At 41.8% G+C, this 24,508-nt stretch overlaps 1 protein-coding gene across 18 annotated transcripts in view; it reads right to left on the bottom strand.

Annotated features, from left to right (window-relative positions):
• Window positions 1-270: 270 nt before the first annotated feature.
• Window positions 271-24,508, bottom strand: part of SOX6 (SRY-box transcription factor 6) — a 655,048-nt gene continuing 630,810 nt past the window's right edge. For 13 of the 18 annotated variants that reach the window (XM_066365360.1, XM_066365351.1, XM_066365321.1 and 10 more), the window contains 3 exons: window positions 21,701-21,934; window positions 18,916-19,132; window positions 271-6,958 (listed from right to left, as the gene is read on the bottom strand). In XM_066365360.1, the coding sequence (XP_066221457.1) occupies window positions 6,655-6,958; window positions 18,916-19,132; window positions 21,701-21,934 (755 nt within the window). In that variant the 3' untranslated portion in view covers window positions 271-6,654. The remainder of the gene's footprint in view (window positions 6,959-18,915; window positions 19,133-21,700; window positions 21,935-24,508) is intronic. The other 5 variants (XM_066365312.1, XM_066365421.1, XM_066365369.1 and 2 more) reach the window with 1 other exon arrangement.

Here is a 24,508-nt window from a genome sequence, read left to right as displayed (position 1 = left end):
AAAAATCCACCTTGGCTCCCGTTCCTACCATCTAAATCCACAAGCATTTCCTGCTGCAGCAGCGTATGCTCCACAATGAAAAAAGCAGGCGAGTCTCTCCAGGCCGAGGGGTTTGGAGGCTGCCCGGGCGAGGCCCACCCCCCCAGCCAGGCAGCAGCGAGCGGGGAGCAGGGGAGCTCCGGCCCCAGCGGCAAGCGGGGCCAAGCCGAAGGCTACCAGGCTCCAGGGTGGGAACCGTCTGCAGCGCACAGACAAGGCCATACACAGAGGTCATAAAACAAAATTTATCTTTAATTTGTAAGTGTCAACAGCAGTACAAAAGATGGAGTGATGACGACTAGATTAAGGGTAGAGAGGACAGTCTTGAGGTAAATGAGCATAAATAGGCAGTTCTTATAGACACTCCCCTGAGGGGCCTCAGCCCCATCATGGCATAGACATTATCACCCAAAGATGGCATGTTTAACATATCAGGAAAGCACCTTGTGCAAAAAGGAAAAAAAAAAAAGTAGCTAAGGTGCCAACATAACCCAGGATAGAGAGACAGTGTGTCTTTCGATCCTGTCTTTTCCCGTAACGATGAGGCAGGGGGCGGGGGGAGACTTTGAAAAGGACCACTGAAAGATCACTCGATATTGAGTTTGTCTCACGTCAATACTGCACAACAAAATCCAAGTTGGTGTATGCAACAAAGCTAAGAACAATGATGCATTCCTTTAAACTGGAAGAAATTCTTTCCCCGTTCCTTTAATCCTTAGCAAACTTTTTCCCCCATTATCGAGAGGAGAGTGTGAGAAAGATGTGATGGCAACCCTTAAGGTCATTTAAAAACTTTACACTGGACTGTACAAGATTTTTTTTTTTTGATAAACTATTTACATTTTCAGACTTTCAAACATATTCAAAGCAGCAATAGACACTAGTTTTTATGGTTTTTGTTTTTTTTTCTAATTGCCCAAATAGTTACCAGCCATGGGCCAAGTAGGTACCTGCATTAGACATAGAATTTCTACAAAGAAAATCCGCAGTTAAGATTTGCTCAAGGGTGTATTAAATGCCCTTGGCGTCACCAGGGCCACACCCGCGGTGTTGCTAGGGGAACCAAAGCACAGCACCTTGACAACAGAGTTGCAGTTGTCCCAACAGCCCTACACAAACTTTACACTTTGAAACAGCAGCCAGCATGTCAGTCCAGCATGTCAGTGAATTGTGCTGATTAAATTAACATAGAATACAATCTCACAATATACATCACAAACAACTTACAATGTCGGGAAATAAAAGAGTTACAGTAAGATAAGTTATGTAGTAACAGCTTATAAGCTTGTCTAAAGTAATAAAAATTTTACATGGCAAATACAATGATGCATGAACATAAATGCTAAGCATTCTAACCTGCTACAAGCTGGAGAAGGGTACAATAAAGACTGCACTTTCAAAAAAAAAAAAAAGCAAAAACACATATGACAAAGGAAGACAAACGGAGAATGCACACGAGCAGACCTGCAATGTGCAGCATACAAAACAGTTAAATATTTGCACATTCCCCATACTCCAAGAGCACCAGCACTGAGGCCTCACTCTATGCTTGCGGTTCTTCAGGAATAAGAAACTACTGAGCAAGATATGTCACTGAGTTGCCTTCAAGCTTTCGTATTGCCAGGGACACCATCTGCACTGTTACCTGTCTGCCCCTCCCCCGCCCACCTCTAGCCCTGCCCCAGAGGGACCAGCATTTCAAATACTTGTTCATGAGCTTTGGGAAAGCAATCTGTCCCCAAAGGAAGAGAAGAGATGGGGGTGAAAAGGAAATGTGTTTGCATATCAATATTTTCAATGATATCAGCGGAGGGTTACGCTCAACAGTGCAGGGCATCAGACACAGAACATAATCGGCAGGAATAACAGATAGAAGTTGTTTATTAAGGAAGAAAACATGTCAGGGGGCAGATGGCTTAAGGAAACGATGCAAGTGCTTTTGTAAAAGGACAAATGAGGTCATACAATATTATTATCCTTTGAGAAGGGAGCTTAAGTGCCAACTCAGTCCTTAGACAAACATGTACAAAATCCGGCAAGGCTACAGCAACCATTTTGTCATTTTCTCATTGAAAAGGAAGACCCAGTAATCATTCCAATACATTCCTCTAGCTGCATTGTTTGCAGTTGTTGGCACTTTGTACAGGACTTCTCGTACGAGATTTAAAACTTCGAAGTGATTCTTTTATCCTTACCCTAATGAGTAGGTAGAGGTCATCTCTTTGCAAAATTAGTAAATTGAGATAAGCGGTCTCAACTGTGGTGTTCGAGTGGCCAGGCTGCCTCCCTACTGAGGGTAGACGGGCTTCCTCGAAACAATCCCTGCTTTGAGCTAGGGCCTGTGCTCCTGGCTGGGGAGGGTGTGCTCCGAAGACTCAGCCTGGCTTCGCAAGGAAAAGAAAGAAGCCTTTAATTCCAGCCCCAGAGTGATCACACCCTTTTCAAACACCCAGGCTCCAATGGGGCTAATGTTCAGGGGAGGCCAGAATTTGACAAGCTCAATAGCACAGTGAGCCCACACCTGAATTTAGAACTTGGCCTGGGAGTCTGTGTCAGGACCCTGGCAAATCAAATCAGGCCTGAGGACAAGGCTGGGGAGTATCAAATACCAAATGAAGCAAACTGATGTGCTTCTAAAGGACTGGGCTGGATACATGTGAAAACAACAACGCTCTCGTACCTTCTGGGGAAGATACTGCATTGCACCTGCCGGTGAAATAGAGACATGGCCGGCCTCGCTGCTCCTGTCCACAGAGTGACTTTTTCTTTCTCTCTTCCTTTCTTTTCTTTCCTTTCTTTCCTTCTTTCTTTTTTTCTTTCTTTCTTTCCATCCTTCCTATTCATTATGGTCTATTTTTAGGATAGGATTGTCTGCCAGCTACCCTATTCTAAGTGACATGGAAAATCCTGATCCTGTTAAGTTCTTTACCAAAATGGAGATCATTTTTATCTTTGATTAGAAGATACTATGGAGCAAAAAGCACTGGAAAAAAAAAGTTTATTAATATTTTTTAATCTCATTGGCATGGTGGAGCTTTTTGTTAATGGCCAATATCAGAGGCAGATTGTTTGCTTTTATAATAACATTCCTGCTTCTCGCTATTAAAATGGTCACAGAAACACCTTACACAATTTATGTGGACTCACAAAGCAAATTGACTCTCTCCCAGCTGTACCGGAAATTTGGTATGTTCAATTCATCACGTTTCTCTAAGGAAAAGTCAAAGTCAGAGTCTATGGACAGTGGGTTCTGACTGCACGAGAGCCCGAGTCTCCGCTCCAGCGCCGGCAGAACACTGCTGTTTCATGGCGGCTGGTGACTCACTATCCCCACACAGTACAGTGACTCGTCAACTTCTAGTCTGGACCAACAGATATGGATAAAGAACAAAGAGGAAATACATAACTTATATCTCACTAAGTATTCATGAACCAAAAATAAATTCTATTTCTATGTTATATTTACACAATTAGAAAAATCTAAAATGAGATGGTAAAGTCGTAAGAACTTTGTTTAAGCCCCACTGCAAAGAAAATGAAGTGATCCCTATGATTGTCATTCTTAATTTCCAAAGATTATTTAGAGCCAAACTTGGCTAATAAATAGAATAAACTGCTTCTGCGCAGAATTTAGATTCAAATACAGCATCACTGTTTGACCCAATGAAAGGGACGTTTACAATCTGATCATTCCTGAATAGCCTTTCGTTTTTGAGAACATGGCTAGAAGTAACTGAGCCCCAGTACTGAGGCAGAGCTGGAGCTAAAACAAAGTGTTCATACACACATGTATTTTGCATAAATAAATGAAATAACAAGACATAAAAATGACTCAAATCCGGCAACTGTGAGGCAAGCCCACACGAGTCGAAACAGATGACTTTTGTTCATGTAGTTTTTGTACAACAGTTTCACATTAGTCAGAAGTGATAAAAAATACCATTTATATCCAGTGCTTATAACACTTACGAAACAACATCTGTGAGTGTGTGTGTTTTTTGTTGGGTTTTTTTGTTTTGTTTTGTTTTGTTTCTACTATAAGCGAAATCAAGTTTCAGTCCTAAAGAACAGTCCTTTGTTCTCCGCCAGCCCAGAATATTATTTTGGCATGGTCATAAAACAAACAAAATTAACCTACTATTCTAAATGTTTGCCTTTGTGCAAAATTAATTACATACAATACAATGCTAGCCATACAGCACTCTACCTACGCAACAAGACGAGAGAAGGCGTGGGAGAGGACGAAAGCCAAAGTCCAAGAGGGTGAGAGAAAACACGAGGAGGAACTGAGGAGGAGAGGTATATATTCAAAAGAAATCAGTAAGACAATAATAAATACTCATTTTTTTGAGAAAAAAATGACCTCCTCCTCATTTGAAATAAATGTACAAAAACAAAGTTTCAATCCCCAACCAATATTAAGAACAAAACATTCCTATCAGTACCTTAATCAGCTTATAGAGAGCACTCCCGGCTAACGACACAGCCAGTCATATCTTGGCTAGACCTATTTATTGCTATTAGGTATGGCCTTGAGCACTCTTTAAATAAATATGAAGGTACACTATTTTCTTCCAAGTGACAAAATGGCTCAAGAAATCTGATGGGGCCGTTCCTATGTCTTGGTGATCAGATTCTGGGTTGTCCTATGAGGTGAACTGTCCCATTCGCAGACATTCTCCAACTGAACCACTCTGGGTGAGGACCCCCGCCCCCCAGGCAATCAGTCCCAGCTTCAGGAAGGTCATAATGGCATGGCCAAGCTCCCTGTAATGAGGAGATGGAAAATAAAACCTCACTGCCTCCCAGCCCATCAGCATGTCTCCAGAAATTCCCTGTGTGACAAGTGCAGTTAATCTTGTTCACACGGAGGCCTGCCCTCCCAGCGGCCACAGGCAGAGAGCGTGAGCCAAAGGAGCTGGTCTGCTGCCCCAGCAGTGATGGTCCCCCGGAGTCAACAGTAGGAACATCCCCTATAGGGAATGTGTTTCCCCTCCTTCCCCTTCCCCATGGTTCTCTTTCATTCTCTGGATGCATCATGACTATCTGCCTCTATCTTTTCTTTGAGGCATCATGTAGCTTCTTACATCCTGGGGATTTTGCAAAGAACCCCCTGGATGTGCCAGATGGGATGAGGCAGCTCAACGTAAAGGTGCCAGCCTATGACAGCGTTGGGGGAGCGTCCTATGCAGCCCACAGCCTTGGGCTTTAGTTTGGCTGCGAGACTCTCCTGCCTGGAAGTCACCCCCGCCATAGAGCCTTGCTGCTGAATGGCATTCAGGGGCAATGCCACTGAGGCAGATCCTACCACATGCTGCTGAGCTGACTTAGGGGGAAATTCTGGCCAAAGGTTTGCGGTCACAGCAAACCTCCAAGGCAGAGCTGTTAAAGTGTAAGACTGTGCACCTGTATCCAAATACACAGCCCTGCAGCCAGATACACACTCATGGGTAAAAACAACAACATAGGTATGTAATAGTACCTTGTTTCGGAAATGCTTCCAGATGCTCTGGGGACATAAAATCACTATGCACATCTTTTGTATCTAGCAGGAGAAGGAGGTGAAAGGGCTGAAAATTTCTTCAGGGAAGGACGGTGAAAAACAAGAATTATTAAATTAATGCCACCAACAATTTGTTTTTAAATAAATAGTAAGTGGACCCTTGACATTCTGGAATGAATAAATTATTTAAGAGAAAATGTGTTAAGACTGAATGTCAGGGTTAAAGGCAAAGGGGTAATGGATGTAGTGAGAGGTGGTCTCAGGCAGAGGAGACCACCAGGTCGGTATCTGGTGTGCTGATCGCTCTGGTGTGCAAACGTCACACACTGATGGCACGTCAAGAGGCAAACACGATTGGGTACATGCACTGTGGCAACCTTGTTCATTCCTTACAATATCTGGTCTCCAGATTCCTGAGTACTTCACCATTTTCTGGAAAAAAAATGCATGGTTTGCTATTTTATTTTAAGATGCCAAAGATTGTCTAAGACTTTGCAGTGTCTCCTTTAAGACTTTCAAAATATTAAGATTCAAAAGTGATGAAAAAGTTTGGCACATTCAAAGTTTAACTCTACACATGGAAACATGGAGTTCCGAGGCCGTGAATATGCTCTCCGCGCAGCTGCACACGCCGTGGACTTGCTCTGCTTCACGACAGGAAACCCTCAGCTGTTTTCTAAACTAATTCAGAATAAAAACACATTCACAACCTGTAGGCCGGCACAGCATACCTGAGTGAGAATGTTTAACCCCATCTAAAACAGTAACTTAAACCTTTATCAACATCCAAAAGAAAAAAAAAAGTAAGACAAAAATATAAGACTTGTAAGACAGCTATGGGTTGAGATAAGTTTTCAAGTCCTGGTGTCTCATATTTAATATGTCTTCACCTAAATTTAAAAAACAACAACAACAATAACAATAACGACAAAAAAAAACTCAAGTTCATGAAAAATCAGGGAAAACTTAATCTGTCTCACACTTTACAAAACAATTAAGACCATTCTGCTGATGTAATTGTGGAGCCACAAATGCATGCGGGCTCTTTAAGAACTTTTTGTTGGGGAAGGGGTGAAATGTCAGAGTATTTTAATTCAGCAAACAAACACTCCTCAGTTGGCACTGACAGCTTCTGGGGCTTCATTTTCGCTGCTATAGTCTGATTTGGGATCATCTTCATAGTCGTCATACATTTCCATTTCATCCTCTCCATTAATCATTTCATTTCCAGCTAGGCTTCCGCCATCTGTCTTCATTCCATAAGTGCTCTGGATGACCGGCAGGCTGGGCTCTGGGCTGGCAGAGGTGCTAGAGCAGTCAGATGTCATCTGAGGTGATGGTGTGGTAGTTGCCATAGTAATAGCACCAGGATACACAACACCTGTTCCTGTGGTGATTGGAATCTGAGGCTGTTGCCTGTATAGATTCAAAAAATAAAATAAAACAGGAGGAAATAGCTATCTGTCTATCTATCTATCTATCTATCTATCTATCTATCTATCTATCTATTCTGTGAGCCATTGAAATTCATACCCTACACATTCCAAAAGGGAGTCCTGTGTGACATTCTAAGCAAATGACAAAATGTGACAAAGCTTTTCCCTAGAGGAGTCCTCTGCAAATCTCCTTGATGCTATGGTCAGTGGTTAAGCAATACAATGAAGCAATTTACTGATGGTTTTGCAACATAAAACCAGGGTTCTTATAACATTGCAGATTTGGCAAAGCTTGGATAACACTTGGCATTGGGAACAAATGTAGTTAATTCCATCAAGTTACACATGAGATCATTTTTTAAGGTTCCCGCAGAACATTAAAAAAAGAAAAACCAGACTGGTAACATGAGACATATTACATATTATAATGACACTGTTAAGCAGGGTTGTGTCTTCACTTTGGCCTGAGAACTGTACAGAAGGAAGATCAAGATGAGATCCCAAACAGTCCGAGTTAAGAGAGCATGCATTTAGCGTCCATGCAAATGTCCGTTTACTTCCGCAGCAGAGCTCGCAGGGACGCTCCTTCAAGGAGCTTCTACGTTTCTAGTTAAGGAAGGGTCATCTGGGATGTCATTCCTGCGGCCCTGGGCTGGAGCTGGCATTGGAGGAGTCAGAAGGGAGCACAGTGAGAGCTCTGCAGCTTAACAGAATGACACGTGCTAATTGCCTCATCCTAGACCCTAGCAGGTGCCTGGGCCTGGTCATTCCCGGCCATTCCATCACACTGTTATTCTAGTTCAAATAAGCTTGCCAGATCCTTTATGAAGACGGGTCTCTCCCTCTGCAGGAAGACATGGCTATCTTTCTCACTCACTCAATTTCCCTCTGGTCACTGTAACTGATCGAAAGAATTGAAGACCTACTACCTAGCTCAGAGATAAGACTAAAACAATATTTTCATGGATGCAAGAGTCACTCAAGTTTTCTCATTTTTTATAGACAGTAATTATCATTTAAATTTATTTTTAAATGCCATTGGAGCCATCCTTTCTGAGCCTCTGTGTCCATGTGTTTCCACAAGATGGGATTGGGGCAGTCCAGGAGGTCCTTTCACCTTCGAATACTGACGGCCTTAGGTCAGCCCAGCATTTCAGTGATCCTTATTGACCCTCTACATCATGAAGCTTCCTATCCACCCCAGTCTCAAAGGAAAATACCCTGAATCGATGAAGAATTCGCTTGGTTACCAGCTATTCTTCAACATGTCCAGAAGGAGCGTAATTTTCTCCAAAAGCCCTGCCTGCCTTTCACTGTGGTGGGAAGAGAAGGATGGAAACGGCTTGGAATCACTCTGCGATATCTGATCATGTTTTCCTTAACTAACTCTTTCAGTCTCTAGAAGGCATAATCAAGATCCTCTACCTTTGACTTAACATAGATATAAAATATTTTCATATATATTACCTCATTCAGTTAACATGGCGACCCCATGAGGTATTATTATGACCACTTTTCAGATGAAGAAATAAGGCCTTGTGGCCCTGTATTCAATGACCAGCAGTCAGAACGTGAAGCTGGGTCGCCTGGTCTGAAATCCATCACTCTTTTCTTGGTAGATACTCAATATACACATATACCAGGCTCCTACAGCTCAGAGAAAAATTCCTGATTCCTGCCACTCCTGTTGCAACCCCACTGACACCAAGCACCTGTTATCGATCCATTTTCTGGGATGCTCTTGGCGATTTTTTGACTACCTGAAGGGAGACGATGATAGGAGAATCTACAGCTATATGTAGGAACATCTTACACTGGCTTCCTTCTCACAGAACAAAATTCTTTAAAAGTATACTTCTGGCCCTGGCCAGTTGGCTCAGTGGTAGAGCGTCGGCCTGGTGTGCGGAAGTCCGGGTTCGATTCCCGGCCAGGGCACACAGGAGAGGCGCCATCTGCTTCTCCACCCCTCCCCCTCTCCTCCCTCTCTGTCTCTCTCTTCCCCTCCCGCAGCCGAGGCTCCATTGGAGCAAAAGATGGCCCGGGCGCTGGGGATGGCTCCTTGGCCTCTGCCCCAGGTGCTACAGTGGCTCTGGTCACGACAGAGCCACGCCCTGGATGGGCAGAGCATCGCCCCCTGGTGGGCAGAGCATCGCCCCCTGGTGGGCATGCCAGGTGGATCCCGGTCGGGCGCATGCGGGACTCTGTCTGACTGCCTCCCCGTTTCCAGCTTCAGAAAAATACCAAAAAAAAAAAAAAAAAAAAAATGTATACTTCTGCTTCCTGAGTTTCAGGCAAATGAACATAAATTAAATTTCATGCTAACTTGCCCAAGGCAGCGCGTGCCTCATTAAACATTTTACTGAACTCGGATAATTGCAATAAAAATATTTTTGCCTTAATCATATCATGAGAGTAGCGGAGACTCTGTGCTGCAGTCACACCCAGTTCACAGGTTCCCCACCTGCGAGCGGGTCGAGCACACGAGCCCTACACGCCACGCACAGCGACCGAGTTCCACAAGGACATCCTCACAGAGGACATCTTCTCTCCACGGAGAATAGATGTCGTTTTGCAGTATTTTTAACCCAAAATATCTACATGTTAGTGCCATTAAATAAGATCTGAATTGAGCTCTTATGATGTGCTGAGGACAATGCTGAGTTGCTTTTACATCATCACCTTTAATCTTCACAATAACCATGAGAGATAAATGTTCTTTTCCCTCTTTTACAGACGAAGCAACCAGTTAAGTTTCAAGGAGTTTCAGTTGTGTGGCTAAGGCCACAAGTGTACCGCCACCAGGAGTTGAGGGCTTCCTGTGCCATAGATTAGCTCCTGGGCGTCAAGTGTGGGGCAGGGACGGCAAGCTCACACCACCAGAAGAACACTGAGCAATTTGATCAAAATCAAACTCGTTTAAACTGGGTGTTTTATATCATATTTAACAGAATTTGGACATTACATAGGTAGTTGAACACTAAAAACAAACCAAAGGATAAATAAAACACCTGCACATCTTATTTTCTGGAGTGAGACACCTATGATATTCAAAAGTCTGGGTAGTTAAATGACGCCAGACTATGTCACCCACTGACCTATCACTTCCTGCCTGGCCATTCCCCCTCATTCTTAGAGATGTTAGCCCTGGGCTCACCGTTCCTCTCTCTCCAACATTAGTCCTGCCTAATTCTTGATGACTCACTGTCCACATAGATGATCATTCTGACACCTTGCTACCTCAGTTTCTTGACCTTCTCTCCACTGTGATGGTCTGGCCCCCTCCCTACATCAGTTGGTCACTCTCTTGACATACAGCAGACCTTGTCATTTCCAACTGAAGCCTCTCCTAAATTTTTATATTAAACATCCCACTCTCTGACCACCTCATCTTTCTAGTGTTCTTCCTCTAATCCCCAGTTCAACAATTCTCCTACCCCACAAGGATCCTACAATTCCTTCATCCTTTAATCAACATTCACTGTCCCTCCGTCTCCCTCCCCCTGCGTCCCCACTCACCTCTCTACCCAGTATAAACTCTGTAGTTAATCACTCTCTCTCTCGGCCTACTCTGTGACTACTCCCACACAGCGGAACTTGGCTGGAGAAAGCACACTTCAGTGCTTACTAGTCTCTCAGTTTATGAGCATGAACTTTAAACTGACCTCTGGTGCTATTCAGCCATCATATTGCACTCTTTCCATGTCCACTCCTTCCTCTCCTCTGCCAGATAGTTATTTCATACCTTCTCAACTTCTCCTCCCTCATCCTCACCCTCAGTTGATGATGACTTAGCTCTCCATTTCATAGAGAAATTAGAAGTAATCAGAAGAGACTTCTCTCAAGCTCCCACCATCACACTTAGTCGCTACCTCTGTCTGTGCTCCTCATTCTCTGCCTGCCCTCCTGTATTTTGAATCAATTCACCTAAGACTGACCCTTCTGCTTGTGTACTCAATCTATGTGCTCTTGCTTACTAAGGACCTCTTTCCAGCAACTGTCTCTCCCATCTGCATTATCAATTTCCCTTCTTTTCTGGATCACGCCTATTAGCACATAAACATGCCATAATCTCTCCTGCTTTAAAAGAAAGAAAAAAAAGACACTCTCTCTTCACTCACATCCCCTTCCAGTTTACACTCAATTTCTCTAATCTCCTTTAAAGCAAAACTCTTTGAAAGGCTGTATATATTCACTCTCTCCATTTCTTCTACTCAATTCTTTCTTAAATCCAGTTTAATCACTCCCAACACTGCACCGAGACAGAGCTGGAGAAGGTCACACCAACAACGATCACATTGCTAAATTCAAAAGTCCATTCTTGGTCCTCACCTTATTTGACCTACACCATGAGCAGCATTTGATACAGTCGATCACTTTTCTCCTTGCTGAAATACTTTATCCACTTGTCTTCCAAGACACCACACTCTCCTAGTCTTCTTCCTACCACATCAGCTGCTGCTTCTAAGTCGTCTGATGCACCCTCCTCCTCTCCTTCAAACTCTGAAGTACCCAAAGTCTTGGTCCTTGAACGTCTTCTCTTCTTCATCTCAATTCACTTCTTTGGTAACTTTGTCCAATTCTGTAGCTTTAAGTATTATCAGTGTGCTGACAACTCTCAAATTTATATCTACAGAAAGCATTCCATTCCTAAATTCCAAACTTATATATATATGTATATATAACTTGTCATTTCATTTGGATCATCTCAACCTTATAGGTGCAAAAGTGAATTCCTGATTATTCTTCATATACCTCTTCCTCTTATGGCCCTTCTGACCCTTGTTAATAATCACTTCAGCTTCCCGGTTGCTCAGGTCAATGCTTGGCAATTATATTTCTCTCAAACCCTATATCCAACTTATCAGCAAATCCTATTGGCTCACTCTCAGTAATAGGTCTAGAATTTCTCTACTTCTTGCCACCTCCACCCCTACAAACCTGGTCCAAGCCACCATCAACTTTAGTCTGGTTTATTGCAATCATTTCAGGCCATGGTTCCTTTAGTTAACACCAAACACAGTAGATAGATTGATTTTTTCAAACCTGAGTCAGACCATAGTACTCCTCTGCTTTTAACCCTTCAATGCCTTTTCATCTCACTCAGAGTCAAATTAAATATCTTCACAACAGCTAAAAACTCCTTTCACAACTTGGCTCCCTATTATATCTCTGACATCTACTACTCTTCTCAACCAATCAGTCTGCCCTTGTCACACTAGCCTCATTATTTCCTGAATAAGCCAATTACAATCTTTCCTCAAGACCTTCGCAGTTGCCATTCTCTCTGCCCAGTTCTTTGCTCAGACAGGCGCACAGCTTGTTCCCTCACTTCCTTGGGTTGTTGTCCACACTTTACCTTCTCAGTGAGGTTTTATATAGCCTCTCTGTCTAAAAGTGCACTCTGTCCTCTGAAACTCCCTACCCTTCTCCTATTTTACCTTGTTCTAAGGTACTCGCTACTATTTGATATTTATTTATGCACTTGTTGATTGATTGTCTGACTTCTCCCACTAGAATGAAAATCTCATGAAGATGGACTTTTCACTGATAGAGCCCCAGAGGTTAGACAATGCCTAGAACATAGAAGGTGCTCAATAGAAATCTGCTAAATATCTGGAATGAATGAATGAACAAACTAGTGAATGAGAAGGGAAACAAATGAAGAACTTGCTACTCTCTTTTAGGAAACGTAATGAGACTAGATATATGGGAGAGAAGATGGTGAAGAAGAGCTGTGAGTACAACCACCTTTAGATGCTTGAATGATTATACTTATAGATAAAGAAGAGATCTGTTCTAGAAGAAACCAAAGGGAAAGATTAGAACCAACTTAAAAAGTAGGAAAAGAGCAGATTAAGGCTCAGTTAAGCAAAAAGAACTTTCTAGCATTAGGAGATATTCTGCAAAGAAACTAGCGTCCTTGGGAAGTGGTGAGCTCTCTAGCCCAAAAGAGCTGAAACACAATTTAGGACTCCTACAATGGTGGGCTGATTGAACCATATGACTTCTAAGACCCCTTCTAAGTTACCATTGATTCTGATTCTATGATATAAAATCATAAACTGTCACCATGGTCATTATCAGCATAAAAAGAGACTAAAAAAATTACATGTAGCTAATTATAGTTGAAGACGCCTAGCTTTCAAGGGTTTCCAAAATATTGCTGCACCCTTTCTCTCTTACTTTTCTTTACTGCCAGAGAAGTTCCTAGCTTCCTTCTTTGTTATTAAGCATTTCCACATTCTCCTTCCCACATGTTCATGTTCACCTTCACACTAAAATAGAATTTTTTTTTTAATTTAAGTGAGAGGAGGGGAGCTAGACAGATTCCTGCATGCTCCCCAACCGGGATCCACCTGGAAACCCCCACCTGGGGATGATGCTCTGCCCATCTGGGGCCCAAGCTTTCAACCAAGCTATTTTTAACTCCTGAGTCAGAGGCTCCACGGGCCATCCTCAGCACCCAGAGCCAACATGCTCAAATCAATCGAGTCCTGGCTGCAAGAGGAGAAGAATGAGAGACAGAGAAAGAGAGAGAAAAGGAAAGAGGGAGGGGAGGAGAAGCAGATGGTCACTTCTCCTGTGTGCCCTGACCAAGAATTGAATCTGGGACTTTCACACACCAGGTCGACCCTCTACCACTGAGCCAACTGGCCAGGGCCTAAAATAGAAATCTTTATCTTTACTTTCTACCAGGCTGACCCTACTCAAACCTCAAGTCCCCTTCCTCAAGGGTGATCTATGGTTGGCCTTAATGTGTAGTAATCTCTCTTTCTCTCAGCTTTACTTCCTTTTTCTATGAAGTCAAATTTGTACTTCATTATACATAATGTACAGCCCATACAGTGCATTCTGTATGTGTATAACAAACTATTATTTTCTAATCTACTCATGTATGTGTCTGGCCTCTCTGACTAGAGCATTCTCTAAAAGTTCACTGTGTACAGAATTAATGCCTCATGTACTATATCAATTTAGTACAGCACTGGGCATAGAGCTGGATTCAAACAGGCCCTTCCCAATTGACTGACTAATCAATTAGAAAAATGGAAAATCCAGCCAGAATGCTTAAGCTTTGTCTATTGAAAATTACTTTCCTAAAAAGCATTTTTCCTTCCTTTACAGATCAATTGCAAAGTCAAAATTCAAACACTGCACATTTCACAAACAGGAATAGCTGGTAAGCATCGGGCTTTACAAATAATAAATGTGCACATCAAAACTCAAGTTGCAGATGTTTGTAAAAGTATATACATGCAGCTTATATGAGCAGAGATGGCCAAAACCCCTCCCATCCCAGCCTAAGTAAAGAGTACAAGCTGACTCTGGTAGAGTCCAAGTTGACCCAGTTAGAGTCCACCATAGTGGCATGGTTTCCAAATTACAATAATATTTCTAGAGTATAGTCTAGCTTTGCCAATTGCAAAGGAACTATATATTTATTTTGGCAAAGCTCTCTTGTTTGCTGATCCTTCAGACCTTTACAGCATCCATAAATGAAGGTAATGAAGACTGCTTCATTAGGAGGTAAGCCCATAGGTTACACATCTCTGCAGTTGATACTGCAGCAAGGCATGGAATAGGAGCAATCCTTTTACCTCACCTATTAGAGATTCTAATCCAGCTCTCTTTACAGAAGGCCAGTACTGGAAATGAGTAGGGCTAGTCTACACTGATCAACTGTATTTATAAGTATCTTACAGGTTTGATTAGACTTATTTAGAATTAAGATCAAAAGGCAAATGTTCAAATCTCTTATAGCATAAGGAAGTAGACTATAATTCTTTACCACATAAAATATATATGTGCCAAACATAGCATTATTTTTCTAGAACAATAATGTTTACTCTGATTTGGGGCTTGCTATTTGCCAGAGACTGTTCTAAGCACTTTAAGTACATTAAGTTAACAGTCTTTAGAAGGGTCCAAAATTGTAGGTAAAATTGTCATCTTCATTCTATATATGAGGCAACTGAGAGACAGTGAGTTTAAGTAAGTTTCCCAAGGGCAAGTGGAGAGTTCACAGGTATAAAGAACACCATGCATCAGTTCCTGGAGCCAGGAAGAAGCAGATCTAGTATTTGAGCTGAAATAGTCTGGCTCCAGAACTCATGTTCTTAACCACTACACTATGCAACCTCTAAACAATTTGTAGGCTCTAATTGAGAGGTATGTGTAATGGTGAAAAGGACATATGTTTCACATTCATATAAGCCTGGTTTAAATCTCAACTCTGCAATTTACTAGCTGTGTGGCCTTGGACAAATTATTTAACATCTCTGAACATTGTGTTTTTCAATCCCATTGCGAAGATTTTGTAAATCTGTTGTATTTGCCATAGTTTGTATAATTCACTGAGCACTGTATGTAGCAAATGGTCATAGCCAATAATTTACCATTATTATTAATAAAAAATAGCCCCAAATTTAATATCTTATAATATCTGCATAATCCTCTCTTAGTTCACTGGAAATTATTGCATGAGTTTCATATAGATAGAAGTGTATTTGGCCATAGTTCTTTGGAAAAAGACAACTTTCTAACAATATATACCCTAATGAATATCATTTCAATATTAACAGTATTCTTATTGGAATTAGTACAAAATTAACCTGTCAATTAAGGAGGTTAAATTCAAGGTAAGAGATAACTTTACTCCATTTCATATTATTGATAAATTCATTTCATAACAGCTAAGAAAAAAACATCTAACTCACTGAACTCTTAGTCGTATTGTCAGTAAAAATACATGACAATGTTGAGCAAAATTATATTGGCCTGAAAGTTATGCATGTCTTTTCAAAATCAGCTATAAATATTGATCTTATCCCCATTCACTCTGAAGTCAATAGCAATGTTTGAATTTTTTTTTCCCTCTTGTAACAACTTCACATCTAAGGAAGGTCAATTTCCAAAGATGAACCCCAGGGAGTTAATAATCCATAAAATACAACTACTTGAAAGAAAATACAATTCTTTAAGAGGAAATAATACCTGGCTTTATGTAGCAAGTATTACCAAGATGGGCAGAAGAAAATACTCAGCACTGATGATTAAAGAATAAGACATCCATTGGTCATTGCCTGCACATCTATATAACCCTTTTCCCCAGACTAAAATGATCCTTCTGTGATGAACTCCCCCCAGTACCAAAATCAGGATCCTTACTCTCTAAATTTCAAAACTCTTTTTATGCCGCTGTGCACTCCAACCAAAGATCTTAGCTTCTCTAGCTTCTAGGAGCTCTTCCTCAAATAGCACAGCCATGCTCATGACTGTGCCAAAACAGAGCTACAAGATTTATTTTGAGGCAATGTGGTCAGAACAATTCCTCAGTCATCTGGCACAACGGAGGCAGAGACCTGGCTTTAAACCTTTGTTCTTTCTCAGCTTTCAGCTGCCATCAGACTCTAGAAGCCTCCACTTCTTTATCCTGTTTAGAGGATTATGTGATTTGTATATCTAAAACGCCCATAAAATATACAGGCTACTGAGTTGTTTTAGTTTTATTATTATTTTTTTTTACAAGCAATTGTTATGTGTTGAGGTATTTTGATCCAGAGTTGTTTCAATGTGCTTGGTACAGGGAACTAAATTAAGTAGAATTATTGCATCTCAGATTTTCAAGTAAGTAAGTACCAGGAAACTAAAACTAAAACAGTACCTTTGATAGGCTCGCAGACGATGGTGAAAGAGACCCAGTATGTATCACTAGATACACAGGGCACATGGTTGAGAGGAGGGTGGGAATCACAAAGGCTCTCAAATTTAAACTTTTGATTCTCTGTTCAAAAGAGATTATATATAGTCTGAGAGATACACTGATGGGAGCAAAAGAAGACATGGACCACGCAGTCTTAAATTTGCATTTTGTGGTCCTGGCCGGTTGGCTCAGTGGTAGCACATCGGCCTGGTGTGTGGAAGTCCTGGGTTCGATTCCCGGTCAGGACACAGAGGAGAGGTGCCCATCTGCTTCTCCACCCTTCCCCCTCTCCTTCCTCTCTGTCTCTCTCTTCCCCTCCCACAGTCAAGGCTCCACTGGAGCAAAGTTGGCCCAGACTCTGAGGACAGCTCCATGGCCTCCGCCTCAGGCGCTAGAATGGCTCTGGCTACAACAGAGCAACGCCCCAGATGGGCAGAGCATCGCCCCCTGGTGGGCATGCCCGGTGGATCCCGGTTGGGCGCATGCGGGAGTCTGTCTGACTGCCTCCCCACTTCTAACTTTGGAAAAATACAAAAAAAAAAAAATATTTTGTTCAGATGACTACACTTCCTAAACTACACTATAAATTGGTATTTTTCATAAATCCTCTAATTAGCATATGAATAGATCAATTACACCAAGTTGTACTTTTGGTTTTACAAGCATTATTTTTTTAAATGCAAACTTTTATAATACAGGTGAATCAGCTAATCCTATATTGGCATGTCTTCACCTGTTAATAGATTGGGATCCTCAAACAACAGTGACTTAAGCCTCTCTTTACCTCCAAAAGTTCCTGCCACATCATTGGAAAGAAATTCAGTGATTATCTAGTGATTATCATAGTGAACATATAGTTTCACTATGATAGTAAATCTGTATTTAATAGTAATGATGACAGGAATTCACCTTTATTGATATTATTCTAAGTAAGCACTTTGTAAAGTACTTTTAAAAGCATTGCCTCATTGAATCATCTCATCATTCATCTGACATAGATACTATTATTTGTTTCATCTCACAGGTGGGAAACAGAAGCTTAGAGAAGTTTCATCATTGCCCAAGGAAGTGGCATGGTTAGTGTTTGAACCTCATAGACTCCAAAGCCCATGCTCCTCCCAGGACACTCAGTGTATTATATAGATTCATGCCCCAGACTTCTTGCATTTTGTTTTTATTCTGACTACTTACTATTCCAAATTGTCTTTATGCTTTTAAACACATGATTCTGGACCCAACTTTTAGTTTCATGAGGTTATTTTTTGAGTGTCCTTAAAACGAATGAGCTCTTTCCTTCTCCTAGAAGGCGTCTCTTTTTGTATTTCCCCTGCCCGGCACGGCTCCTCAGTTCTCCATCCAGTTAGCAGCGAATGCAGCTTCCTTTCTGCTAACTCTGCTTTGCTGTCTCGAGCTCTTCCCCAAGTGTCTTCCCAGTCTGCTCCCAGCTGCCTCAGGCCGGCACCTCCAGAATGCCCCCCCCCCCAGGTCCGGGAGTGCTGGAACCTACAGGCATCTGCATCCCCACTTATCCTGACTACTGTGGTTACAAGGGGCCTCTTTTGAATGCAGACAGCCAGTCAGCCAAGTCGAAATTTATACCAGAAATCTATTACCTAATTTTTAAACAAAATGACATGAAATCAGACTTGAAGATATCAAAAACATGTCTAGTTTTTGATTTAAGCAAGAAAATCCACATTGTTACTGTTTCCACCACAGAACAATTTACTGCAACAGGAGTTCTGGATCCTATGCCAAAAATGAGGTCCTCTAACCAATGTCAAGGCCAATTATCTTGTGGTAGAGCCCACAACAAAAGCAGACTATTGTGATTAGAGTCAGAAGCACCACCCAGAGAAGCTGGAAAGCTTCTGGGGATTTCTTAAGGTTAGTTTTTTGTTTTTTTGGGTTTTTTTCTCCCTGTGTGTCTGCTTAAATAAACTACCAGGGACTTTGTGTGTGGGCACTGAACATCTTAGATCCTTTGGGGAGACAACAAAAGGGGTGATCAGTTGGGAGGGATCTGCCACAGGTTTGGATGTGAACAGGAGCCGTGCTGCAAAGCTGTGTGTGCCGGTGACCCTGCAAAGATCACCCTAGCCGAGCACCTTCAGTCTGTCACAACCTCCTCCCTTCCCTAATCTTTTTCCCACACAAGCCGCCAGTAGCCACCCTGCGGTTTTCCACTGGGAAGGGAGAGCCCAGGTGGCCACAGTAAATTCCGGAGCACTTACCCCACGGTAAAGAACTGCCTCATCTCCTGTCTCCGAGACCTCATCAGTTGTTTATACTCCCCGATCCGGAGCTTTTTGCCATCAACAATGCAGGTGCGTTTCGGTCGAGGTTTGTATTTATAGTTCGGGTACTTCTCTAAGTGGATTTTGCTTAGCCGGGCCTGCTCTTCATAATAAGGTTGCTTCTCTTGGTTGGACATGGATTTCCAGCGAGACCCTGGATATAAAAATAGCCTTAAGTACCCAAGGAGTGAAGGCAAACACTCCTGGCAAATACAGCTAGGTACACCTTCCCACTGCTCCACTCCCCTGTGTTCTGAGGGACTCCTATGACCATACATCCCTGAGCCTCGTAACTCCTCTTTTAGCCTATAGAGCAAAGAATAATTTTGTATATGATACATTTATGACATGATTTCTCTCAATAATGTAAAGCTGGTGTTACAATAGGTGTATTGTTTTAAAACATGTCTTTTCTGCTCATAGATCACCTCTTACACCCAAGTCTTATCCCCATACATCTGCCTGTCTCTCAAGAAGGTTAAAAACCTGGTCTTCCTCGGCATACTTTCAATATGACAGGATTCTCAGGAAAAGCTTTCTTGGTTCCAGAAATTCCAACATCTCACTGCAAGCATCTTGAGCCACGCTATGCTTTAATAAGATGTCAGCAGATGTGATAACCTTCCATATATAAAAACCTACTGTGCACACTGTCTTCCCTGGCCTAGGGTAAGTAAAAAGCCTAAACTTTCCTTAAGAAGTTACAGCTTCAGAACCGGAAGGTACAGTTGGAATTATATATAACATGTTCAAGTACTATAAACGTTCATTCAAAGCTGTACCAATGAAAGTACAAAATTTTTTAATATGGTTTATACAGGAAGAAGGAAAAGTATTCACTCCTCTAATATTGTTTATAGAGAATTATCTAAACACTTGACGAAGAAGGGATGTGTTTTTTTACATGTATCAAATTGCATTTTTGTGTCTCGCTGGTGAATAAAGCAGTAACAGCTGTGCTGACTGGATGTTAGCTATTCTTCGGCGGAGATTTTTCATACATAAACAAATGGAAAAGTTGTACAAATAGTCTCTGTAGCCAGCAATATCCTGGTCTGCTCTAATAGCACATCCATCCCTGTTCTTTCCCGATTGTGCGAAAGTCAGAGAGAAAGTTGATGCAGATAGGCTTCTCCGTGTCCCACCAGCTTCCAAGCAGCTTCCAGCCCCAGTTAATAGAGGATTCTTGGTACTCTTGGGCTAAAAAGTTTATATTTCAATGAATACACTTACTATGTTCTTAAGACTTTTTTTTTTCACAGAATGCACACCAATAATACAGATTCCCCACAGCTGCCAAAATGGAAACAGAGACATTCTGTGCCCATCTGGGAGCTTAGTCTCACTGCTACACAAATGGCAAAAAAAATAATAATTCTTTTTTCAAAGTTAGATATCAAACTTCAAGAACAGAGAAACATTGGTTTTCTTCTGAATGTCTGTTAATTAGAAAAAAATTTTAATATTCGCATTGGGAGCATTTTGGTTTGTAAGGTATTTAAATTAGAAGGAATAATACCCCTCTGCATATCTCTGAAACTCTAAAAATAAACTTAATTGCAATGACATTTACTATCCATCGTGAAATTCAGAAGTCAAAACAAAAAAAAAAAGGGAAAATTTGTATTTTAACATTTCACCCCTATTTGATCTTAGGTATGTTTTAAATTTTCTTAGAGGTCACTGCCTCAAAATGTCTCTGAATCAAGTTAAATTATTTATACAGTAACAAAACATGTGTATTTGTGTATGTCCAGATCACTGATATTTACTCAGGTTAAATATTTATTGCTTTTGAACAAAACATTTAAAAAATGAAAACCACCATTTAAGCCTCTCATGTTTTTCGGCTTCTTCAACGGCTCGCCTTAAGATCCTGTCACGTCGTGACAGCTTCAAGAGCACAGCGCCGTCTGTGTTTTCTCTTTTTAAAGAGGAAACATGTTGACTGTAATGCTGCATGTTGAATAAAATATGTTCAATATGTTGAGCACAATCGTTCCAAACTGTATAATCCGCACGAGGCAAGCTTTACACTAATAGAACTGGGCTTGAATTTAATCCCGAGAAACGGGAGGATCACTCCGGCGACTCACCACAAAATGGGCCGCTCTGCCCTGTGGTCTTGTGTGTTCCACTCACGGCTATGAAATTTGAGCTAGTCACATCTTATTACAGTAAATGGAGTTTTATTTTACAAGTTTTCACATTATCATTAGAGGCACTGCTCTACACTCCATGGACTTCACACTATTTGGGGGCTCTTGGTAAGTTCTTTCAGAGGAAGATGCAAAATCGGAGAACACTAAAGCAGGAAACTGTAGGCTCTGTGGGTGTGTTTACCAGGTTTCACAGCAACTTCTGCATTTAAGAAGACGGAGTAAGAAAAGAAGACAAAGCTTGTCTCCAGGATTGCTGTGTAGCAATGACCTCTCAGAGTTGCCAAATTCACAGTATTAACACATACTATAAATAGTTTTGTCTCTAAAAGAAGTTTTTAGTCAGTCCTGCCCTGGCACCTTGTGGATGCAATGACTCCCAAACCTAAATGCCACACTCTGGGGGAGGGGACGCAGAGGTGAGGACAGGCTCCGGGGGCAGCTTGCTGGCTTATCTCTAACTTCGGCAAATCACAGTATCCCATAAGTACCAAACTGTGCCCCAGATTTCCACTCGTGGGATGCTCACAGGGTAGAAGACCAGCCTCAGTGGCAGCACTCACCTAAAATTTTGCTAATGTTGGAGTTATGCATGTCGGGGAAGGCCTGAAGGATTTTCCTCCTCTCGTCCTTTGCCCAAACCATGAATGCATTCATTGGTCGCTTGATGTGTGGCTCGCTGCTGGCCCGGCCGCGGGCGTCCCTGTAGACTCGTGCTTCAGCCACAGTGGCACCTCCTGTTGGCCAACAATAATACTGCTGTAGTTTAGCTGCAGAGCCATTCATTGCTTTACTTCCTGTAATGTCAGGGCAGGAAGAACAAGATGAGTGCAAAGTATTATTATCTGGATTGTGTAACACAGCCTGCTGCCTGGCTCAGCTGTTTTCCTGAGGCTCTTCTCTTCTTTTTACGTGACCTCTTGGAAGCAGAGGACAGTTTCAAATGACAATTCTACAGGCCCTTCTGACGCAGGCCTCAAAGACACACTGGGCAGAATTAATGTTGCATGCTTTTATACACCTAGTACATTTCTGAAAGCAATCCACTGCGGATAAAGATAGGGCAATGACTAGTGTTATTTTACACTAAAGTTCCCTGCTGTGATTCCTCTCCTTAAAGGCAGACCCTTACCTGTCATTTTAGCCTCATTTGCCAAACACAGCAGCCACTTCAAACGGTCTCTTTCCCTCCGATAGGATTCCCTCTCACAGTATTGCACTTGGCCAGCACCCTTCTCAGCGCAGGGAGGAGGCCCCTCCTCCTACCTCTTCACTCTAAGTCCCACTCACCTTCCAGACCCATTCAGATCTTTCATAAATTAATTAATTAACTCAATAAAACTATTAATTGAGCAATTACTATGAGTTGGGCTTTATGTCAGGTGCTAAGGATACAAGGCGAATAAAACCATTTTTAAGTAGCTCACAGTTCAAAAGGGAGATGGACCCCAAAAGACAATTATCACAGCTATTGTGTTAAGTGCTTGTAATATTGAAGTAAATGGGGCGCCAAGAGGGCACCAGAGGGACAGTTAGCCAAGGCGTCCTAGGAGAGGTTCTGTCTAAGCTGAGTCTTGGAGGATGAACAGAAGTGAGCATGTGACTAGGGGAGGGTGGTGAAGACACGTGGGGACGGCCACAGGAACAGCGTTTGCAGTGACGCGTCCCAGGCTGCAGTCATTTCTTCCTTCTGTGCTACAGGCTCCAAGAAATGACCTCCCTCTCATTTTTCTACTCCATCCCCAGGAATATGAGACCCCTAAAGTTCTTGTTTATGTTGTACTCATTCATGTATCCCCAGGATTTCCCACATAATAGATGCTCAATAAATGTTTAATACGTAAAAGATTATTTTGTTTTTCAACTCATATGCAAAAGTAGTAGACTAAAAGGCATGCATTTCAAGGGTCCTGATATACTTTTCTGCTGTTGAAGGGTAGTTCTTTAACACACACACACACACACACACACACACACACACACACACACACACACAAAACTACGTCCAAATTCCTGATATGATTTTCTAGTTTCTGAAAAGGTGCCTCTGGTGGCACACTAGATTGAAAGCTCTGTGAGGATACGGCAGGAACTGGCTCCCGTTCACGGCTGTGTCCCTCAGTTCCAGTAAAGCACTTGGCACGCAGAGTTTCAATTAGTAAAATATGTCAAATTAATGAATGATTGAATAAATCAATTAAACGAGTGAACATAGCTCTCGCTTGTTTCCATGCACCAGCATGACATACATGTATGCTTTACAATGTGGCAACTACTAAATATCTCCCTGTAGATTGAGAACTTCTCTAGTTAAATGTAACGTTGGACTGATGGCAAGCCAGGGCTCCTACTGCATTAACCGAAAGCCTGCTCCCAAAAGCTTAGAAACAAAGTATACATTAAAACCCAACATTTCTACTTTTTGGAAAAAGTAAATCCTTTCAGCTCAGTGGAGTGATTATATAGGAACAACATGACCCAATCAATCTCTGGCTCTTCTGTGCTATTTCCAGATACCCTGATTATGTAGCAATTTGTTTGTGTCAGAGCTAGAAATAAATTAAAACATTAAAGTGCACTATTATTTGGCAAATATGGCCATCATTTGTTGCAAACAAAAAACAAGATAAAAGGGCTGAATTGGATGATATTGTTCATTCTTTTCTAAACAGGAAGGAGGGCAGAGGGGCAACTTTCTTAAGGCCATGAGAAGATAACATTCCACAAACAGGCCTTCTTTTAGGACTGCTAGACAGAATGATTCCTGACATGAAAAAACTCAGATCCCAAGATGCATAACTAATATGCTACCTTTTTGCCACCATACCCACAGTACATTAATTTCATTTAAAATGCACTGACCATACAGGATAAATTGATTTCACTTTATATGGGTTTGACAGCCATGTTTATTGTGCAGTGAAATGTAGTGTAGCTTCCAGCTGACAATATCCATCAACACAGGGCAATATGCTGACTGCTGGGCCAGATGAAGGCATACATTACTCTGGAGTGAAACACTCATTCAGATACGACAGTGTCTTCTCCTGAGGATCACCGTGGTAATTTATGATGCCCTCAGTGCCATTACTTTACAACTGACATGGATTCAGCAATTTATATACTTGCATACATACACATAAAAAAAGACAGGCTTGCAGAGAATGTCATATGCAAAAACATTCCAATAGTATTCTAAGTTAACTACTATGCCACAGGTGATTAACATTTGAGATCTGCTCTTATGGTCATAGCTCTCTCTTAACCTCTAGCAAAATTAAAGGGTCAGTTTCCACTTATTTATTCATTGAAAAGATGTATTTTCATTGTAAATAGGATGTGTTTGATCTCCTACATCAGGGGTCCCCAAA

The sequence above is a fragment of the Saccopteryx leptura genome, chromosome 1 (genome assembly GCF_036850995.1).
Source record: "Saccopteryx leptura isolate mSacLep1 chromosome 1, mSacLep1_pri_phased_curated, whole genome shotgun sequence".
In the NCBI taxonomy this organism is placed as follows: domain Eukaryota; kingdom Metazoa; phylum Chordata; class Mammalia; order Chiroptera; family Emballonuridae; genus Saccopteryx; species Saccopteryx leptura.
Note: the sequence above shows the minus strand (reverse complement) of the source record. Positions and strands in the feature narration are given on the sequence as shown.